At 33.7% G+C, this 7,901-nt stretch overlaps 1 protein-coding gene across 1 annotated transcript; it reads left to right on the top strand.

Annotated features, from left to right (window-relative positions):
* Positions 1-1,518: 1,518 nt before the first annotated feature.
* Positions 1,519-6,031, top strand: Smp_082410 (hypothetical protein; the record flags this gene model as incomplete). Its single annotated transcript, XM_018798870.1, has 2 exons — positions 1,519-2,026; positions 5,823-6,031. 2 exons carry the CDS (start codon positions 1,519-1,521, stop codon positions 6,029-6,031), a joined length of 717 nt encoding a protein of 238 aa, XP_018650716.1.
* Positions 6,032-7,901: the final 1,870 nt, after the last annotated feature.

Genomic DNA, 7,901 nt, shown 5'->3' with positions numbered 1-7,901 from the left:
TCCTTCCTCCAATTCCCCAAGTAATTGGTTCTTCGGCCTTCCAATTTTCCGTTTCCCCTAAGGGTTTCAAGTTGAAGCTTGCCTCGTGATGCAGTTTAATGATTTCCTCAATGTATGTCCTATTCACTTCCAACTTCTCTTCTTAATTTCCTCTTCTGATGGAATCTGTTTTGTCGTCTCCCACAGTAGGCTGTTGCTGATGGTATGCGGCCAAATGATATTGAGTATCTTGTGTAGACAGTCGGCCATAAATACTTGTACCTTTTTGATGACGGTTGTGGTGGTTCTCTGAGTTTCAGCTCTCTACAATACGACTGTGTTGACATTCGTATTGAAGATTCTGTTTTTGATATTGGTTGATAGTTGTTTTGAGTTCCATATGTTGTTCAACTGTAGGAATAAGGCCTGTTCTTTGTTAATCGTTGCCTTTCCATCTGCATCCTGTCTTTCTTCTTCATCGATGATGCTTCTCAGGTACGTGAAAGCTTGCTCATCTCGCAGAGTTTTGCATCAAGTGTGATTGTATGGTGTTCTTCGTATTGAATTTGAGAATCTTGCTTTTTTCTTTATGTATGTTGAGACCTACGGCAGTGAACAAGGACTCGGGTGGGGACAATCGAATATATATAAGCAAATTACAGACCATGTCACTAAATACCGATAGCGATACACGAAACAGTTAATTTTCAAATAACAATCTATGGTCTCAATCTTAACTGTTCCTTCTGCATATATATGAGTCCGTCTTCTCTGATTTGATTGTTCATGCATTTTCGTACCGATTACGCTTCATTCCTGTTCTTTCCTTATTGATCTTCTGCCATAATACATTCTATGTCTGACCATCATCATATACTACTTATATGAATATAAATAGCCCACACCACACTACCGCTGCAATAATATCTTGAATAAGGAACTGAAACCCTTATAATATGCTTGTAATTTCTGATTTTGATTAGATCATCATTATCAATGTCTGTGAGGATTTACACCGTTATAAATCTCTTCATAACACTAGTATTAAGTGTTTTTTTCTTTGTGACAGAAGAAATATATATTTTTGAATAGGCCATTATAAACACAGAGGTTTTATGTTTTATCCAATATATATTGGAAGCTAATGGACAACAGAATCCATAGAAATTTCAATTAGCTACAAAAACTTTCTGATTCTTATTTCTATGATCACATGATAGAATGATCCCACGATGATGAACTATTGTTTTGATCATTGCATGTTATAGGTAACATTAAGTTTCATTGTTTTATGATATTAGATTTCTACATTTAATCCTAGAAATAATAAAGAATATAAGTTTGATTCGTTCAAATCAGTGAAACAATACTACTTAAAGAAATCTATAGTATAATGATAGACTCTATATACAAATTATCGTTTAAATATTGTTACATTATTATGTATAAAGGTTTTTAAAGGAAAAGAAACCCGCAATTGTCACGTATCATCAGTTCAAATAATTTTTCATAGAATAAACGTTACAGTTTAAAGAAAGCATGTCAGAAGAAACGGGTAATGAAAAGGTTTTACAAAAGGAAACAGTCAAAAATGACAATGTGGATAATAATAATAATGATGAAAATGAATGTACAGATAATCCTGGAAATGATATTGAAGAAATTGTACGCACTTTCATCAACAACACCCTTGATAAATTCATAGAAATCAATTCGAAACGAAACAGTATAATAAGCACTTCTAGTAAACTGAATCGATCTAACGAAGAAAATGGAATGGATTTGTTAAGAAAAGAAGTACAATCAGTTCGTCAAAATGTTGAAAAATTAGATAAGCACTTAAAACTACATCTGATGCAACAAACTAATTGTGAAGAGAAATTATCAACGTTGGTAGTAAAACTGAATGAATTTGAAAATACTTCAAAACCTACATTGAAACAAAATCGTGCAAGTTTCGATTGCCAAGATACAAAACGAAAAACTGAAAGAGATCTCATTGAAAAGAATTCTGTTGGAACATCAATGGATGATTTAATAAAAACTGGTAAGTTTAACTTGTTATCAATCTATTGTTGCATAATTTTGTGTATTTTGGATGAGAAATTTTTTTTTTGTATATTGGTATCCCATTTCCTATGAGGCCGGCAAGTGTGGTTACTGGACTTGTTTACTTGATTTGGTAACCTAAAATGGAACCATCAACCTTTGCTTTTATTAATTAACTAGCTGTCGGTAATATATTGCAATATTCATCTTTTAACAGCAAAATGTTTACAGGTATGTAACTACAAATATTTTCTTTTGTTTATTCCGTGCGTATATATTGAAGATTGGACTATGTACTACTTCTATTGGATGTTGCATTCTACTTATTTCAAAGTACCACTAAAGGAAAAATTTGTTTACTTCATAAGACTATACATACTAGCATATATGTGAATTGCGTTTCTGGTCACTTCCAAAGACATAAGTTAAATAACTTATATGTTGATTTCGGTCAGATTAGTATACTCTCAAGACAAACGAGATTATGGTTTTGTTCTACTTCCAATTATTAATTACCAAAAAAATTTTCCAATACCAGAAAAACAAGCTTTATAAGCAAAGATGGATGGTGGCTAGCAGTGAAATCTAGGATGCGCGTTTCGTCCTATTTGATACTCGTCAGCCGAATGTACCTGCATCTCAGAGTTGGTGTTCACTCTGAGACTCAAATCCAGTATCGTTCGCTCCAAACGTCATCACGTTATCCACTTAGTTACTGATTCCTGCTAGCCACCTGCTTGTACAATGGAGTGAAGTTATATTCACTTTGTTTATAAAGCTTGTGACTTAAGGCAATATGGAGGCAGTCCGCACAGGATGCACATATGCCAACAAAAGACTGATCAATTGCAGTCCTAAATAACAATGGGAAGATACAAGCAAACAACACCAAGTGTGTATAAGCCAGAAAAAAACAATTTACAAGAAAAGATGTTGATTTAATCTTTACACAGAAACTCATTATTATTTCACTGAAAAGAAAAATGAGTAATATCATCTCTGTTATCAGTAGTAACATGGATTTATTTAATCAAAGATGATAAAGTAGTTTTGGTAAAATTGATAAGGGTCAGTCATGTCATAAATACTTAGAATTTAAGAAAAAAAGGAAGTTTGAAAGAAGTGAAAATGAATGTCAGCAGATAATCAATGATAAAATCTGACGGATTTGGATCTGCTTCTCTGATGAAAAATAAATAAACTTGAAAATATATAGAGAGACTACATTATCAAAAAATGTTCCTTATTGTTATAACGTGTGAGTGAGTGTGTGCCCTATTTGATATATGAACGTGCTGATTCCCGCCAATGAGAGAAGAGCGAATTACCGATCGGATCAATAATATATAAAAGCCGTGTGAACAGTCTTGAGTATTTATCAGTCTTGCTATCTGCCTAGACCAGACAGTTACGTACAGAACACTAATAACAGCCTCTGCAATATGAATCATTATTCTCAAACATACTGCGTTTATATACCAAACAAACTGATCACATTGTACCATAAAATGGAAAATAACATTTGTACAAGATTTGGTCAAAAGTGGCTGTGAATAGGGGGAACAGTAATCAATAAACTGGGGATAACTCAAGAATGGTAAATTGTATAATAATAGTTCATAGGTCAAAATAAAGCTTATAATAAGAGGAACACGAATATGAATAGTTTAGTTACTTAACAATTACACAATAGGAAATATATGCATCATATTGATCCATAAATACTTCTCAAAGTTACCATTCACAATACTCTTCGGGATACAACACTTACGGATATAGTAAGTTTAATTCATGAATTTCTCTGCATTATAGAATTCCATGTATATTTTTTTGAAATACCTGAATTATGGTCACATTTTATGAAAAGGATATTTTACTAAAACATACTACTAATGATAATATAATCAGGCAGATAAACGAATATTACCCATTGTTGGGGAAGTTAGATCCCTAGAACTCACTTGGAAAAGGTTCTAATTTCGTAATTTTATTTTGAAAATTTGAAATGCTTAGTTGACCTGCAGCTTACATTTCTAACTCGGAATTCCTTGACTGTAATTGGCTGATGAGTTTTTTAGTATGCTACTTTGTAGCTCTCCCAAGGGCGTTTTCTATTCACGAAATGTGCCCAAAAATATATCAAGAAAATGATGGTCGGTCAATAAGTCTGGGTAATTCTACAAGAATGATACGATTACATCAGTTTAATTTTTTTCTGTTTACTGTTGTTCTGCAACGTAACATAAATTTATGATGAAATTTATTGTATGTAATCATCTACACAGAACCATTTGGGATAATAATATTAGTTTTCTTTCAGCTGATTAACTTCGAAATGAATTCGTTAACTTTGCGACAAGACAGCATGTTTCATCAGTGTGAACCATGTTGAGAATTGAAAAGTTATTTACTAACTGGATTGGATGGTAGTTATACTGTGCTGCGGCTTGGTTGAAATTAACGTGTTTGCTGAGAAATATAAGTGTGCTAGGTTTGACTTTATTAAAGGAATGTGAATGTACACCACAGTGACAAAACAAATTAAAAGAAAACGGGGATTTCGGAGCCTTTGCTTCTCAGACTCCATTAAGCAAACACCTAAAGGTTGAGTAAAGTAAGGAGATGGTTGAAAAGGGAACAAATCAACAAATAGGTGCATCAAAGAGTGGGAGTCGAGAATAACCAGCAGCTCGTTTTTGAATGATTTATTCTGATACTGAGTACAGATGTAAATGACAAAAATATACGAATACTGATGTTTATTACAATCAATTAATAAATTGTTTGAAATCACGATTCACCTATTCGGTACGTTTCTGCTTGGTTGGAATCAGAACGTTATCACTCAAATTGTTTTTCTGTATTCAGGACATGCCTAATCGTCCATGTTTGAAAGTAATACTGGGTGTCGTATATGATGTAAGAAAATGATTTCATTGTTACCGTCACTTTTTGCTGTATGCATGACAATAAAGTAATGATAACTACATATATTGATGCTAAGATGGAAAGTCATGAAAATATAGCATTGTATGGCTAAATAACCAAAGTTTGAAATGTGAATCAACGAATATTGGGTCATTCTTTCCGAAGTAATAAAGCATCCCGTGGAATTGAAACATCCTGTATTTGAATCCACTTAGTCTTGTTTGTTTGAATCTTCCCATTGATGTTTAGGACTGCAACTGGTCAGTCTCTAATTGGCATGTGTGCAAACTGTGCGTATTGCCTCGAAATAGCCTTAATTCACAACCATTGTAAGCGAAGATGGATAGTGGCCAGTAGTGAAATCTAGGATGCGCGTTTCTTCCTATTTGGGACTCGTCAGCTGGATGTACCTCCATCTGAGTTGATGTTCATTCTGGGACTCAAACCCAGTACCTTTCGCCTCAAACGCCATCGCGTTATCCACTCGGCCACTGATTCCTGATAGCCACTTGCTTGTGCAATGGGGTGATGTTTAAATTCACTTAGTATTGTTTGTTTGAATCTCACCATTGATGTTTAGGACTGCAACTGGTCAGTCTCTTATTGGCATATGTGTATACATCCAGCTGACGAGTCCCGAATAGGACGAAACGCGCGTCCTGGATTCCACTGCTAGCCACTATTCATTTTTGCTTACAATCTTGTATTTGGTCTTGTACAACACAACATCTTTTATCTTAGTAAAATTAACAAATGAGAGACAATGATAACAATAACATCGCATAATAGTATAATATCAATAGTATGCTTTGATAATCGTTGAATGTATTCACAAACACCCAATGCTTTTTATCCGTATATTTCAGAAGAAATGAATTCACTGATTGAAAGAAGACAATCACAAACCAAATCACTTTCTAACAATAAAAACGGAACAAGAAAATTGTCCCATGAATATGTCGATAATAATATTCATAATAGAACAAACAGTGAAGAGGATGAATGGTATACAAAACAATTGGAGGAGATCAAACACTTAACCATAAATGAAATACTTCAACGTATATTACACTGAAAATTATGTTGTTGCGATGGAGATAAAAAACATATTTACTTAAAAAGTAGTTTATTGTAAATTATAATTGTCAATAAATATTCATTGTCTATGGTTTCTATATAAACTATGAGTCAAATATATCCAAGTCACCATCTAGTAAGTCAAATTTTGTACTAGTGTTAATGAGATCACTGTATGACTAATAGAGTTTAGGACGTCTTGATTCTGTTCATCAGGAGAAGCCCTTCTGTGTTTACTACCTACGCCGAGCCCGGATAAAGAAGAGGGGTTGTTTGTGGGGTTAGACATCCCATCCAGTGAATAGGAAACTTGCCGTATTTTAAATGATTTGTAGAAATGAGTTTTTCGGTGAAAGCACTTCACCAAGTGTCAACATCACTAGAAGAACTTATTTAAACGTGTTTTCACTATTAAAACCAAAGAATTAGTTTGAAATTATGATGCTGAAAATCTTAGTACAATGTTTTGTTGTGGCAAAAGATCACGGATATGATATATCTATAGCACTGAACAAATTCATTATCTCGTATAATTCTACAGAATTAAACAAGCAACCTTACGCTCCTGTGTATAGTTAACACCAAGAGTCTGTAAATATATTAATTCAATAACATGATGTAGTGAACAAGAACACCGGTTAGGGACAATCGAATACATTTTAGCACGACATTACAGAATATCTCATTAAAATATGAGAACCATATGGTGAATAGTTAATTTGCAAAATAACAATCAATTGTCTCAATTTGACTGTTTCTTCTGCAAATATCCGTCCATAGTCTCCGATTATAATTTTTCATGCATTTTCGTACCAATTGAGTGCCGTTCCCGTTCTCTCTTTATCGATCTTCTACTGAAATACATACAATGCCCCACCATCACCATGTACTACTAATGTGGATATCAGTAACCCACACCACAATGAGACATTATTATATATCCAAGTGGTAAATTACTTAGAAGACGTTGAAAATTGTTTCGCAAAGGACAGACTATGGGAATTCCTGAATCCTATATATACTACCACAATAAATCTAGATAATACCATATCGTTTATTGTGAATTCAAAATTGAGCAAATGGTCACCAAATGGGAATCTATCCACACACAGTAATTCTCAAATTGAAAGATCAATTTTCACATCACACAGCGACCATGTTGAACTTTATACTGAAAATATTTTAAATATGGCAAAACCCATAAAGATAAAATGAATAAATCATTTCAGGATCATGTGGGTGTAGAAAAGATTCGCCCAAGCTGACGTTATTGCAGATATCGTTTTTGTAATCTCTAAATAGAAGCGGACTCAAGGCACTATCACTTGTTACCGTAAGGAAAAGTTTATTTCAACTATTTGATGTCATTGACTGATAAGAGAATTAAGTCAAGCGAATAGTGGGTCTGTAACTCTGAAAAACGAGTTTGCTCATATGTAGCTTGTGGTTAACCGTGTTAAAGATTTAGAACCGTAAATTAATGCAGTGCCATCTACTCCACGACTCTTTGAAACTCTAAGGGAGGTTACAGCTTTGCTAATTTTGGATAAGTGAAAGAAATAGATTAGGTAGGGTTATCAGTTCTGTATGTTACTTCTAATTCGAAGTTTTCTGTAAGTTTATTTTTGGTGACAGAATACGATTTCAAACGTGCCCAAATGAATCAATGTGTGAAATGGAGGAAATATATGCTTTTTGGAGTCAAATTAGACGTTTATTGAATCGATGTTCTGGATTTTGTACTTTGAAACGCGCGTAAGTACTGAAAACTGTTCAATAGTGGCTTCTACTTTTGAGTTTTTTGGGTTTGGCTAAACATTATAGTTAATTGTGAAACTAGAGCAAAATCATTCTGCTTGTAGCTACCT

Source organism: Schistosoma mansoni, chromosome 3 (assembly GCF_000237925.1).
Source record: "Schistosoma mansoni strain Puerto Rico chromosome 3, complete genome".
Lineage (NCBI taxonomy): Eukaryota > Metazoa > Platyhelminthes > Trematoda > Strigeidida > Schistosomatidae > Schistosoma > Schistosoma mansoni.
The sequence above is the reverse complement of the archived record's forward strand: the minus strand, read 5'-3'. Positions and strand labels throughout refer to the sequence as shown.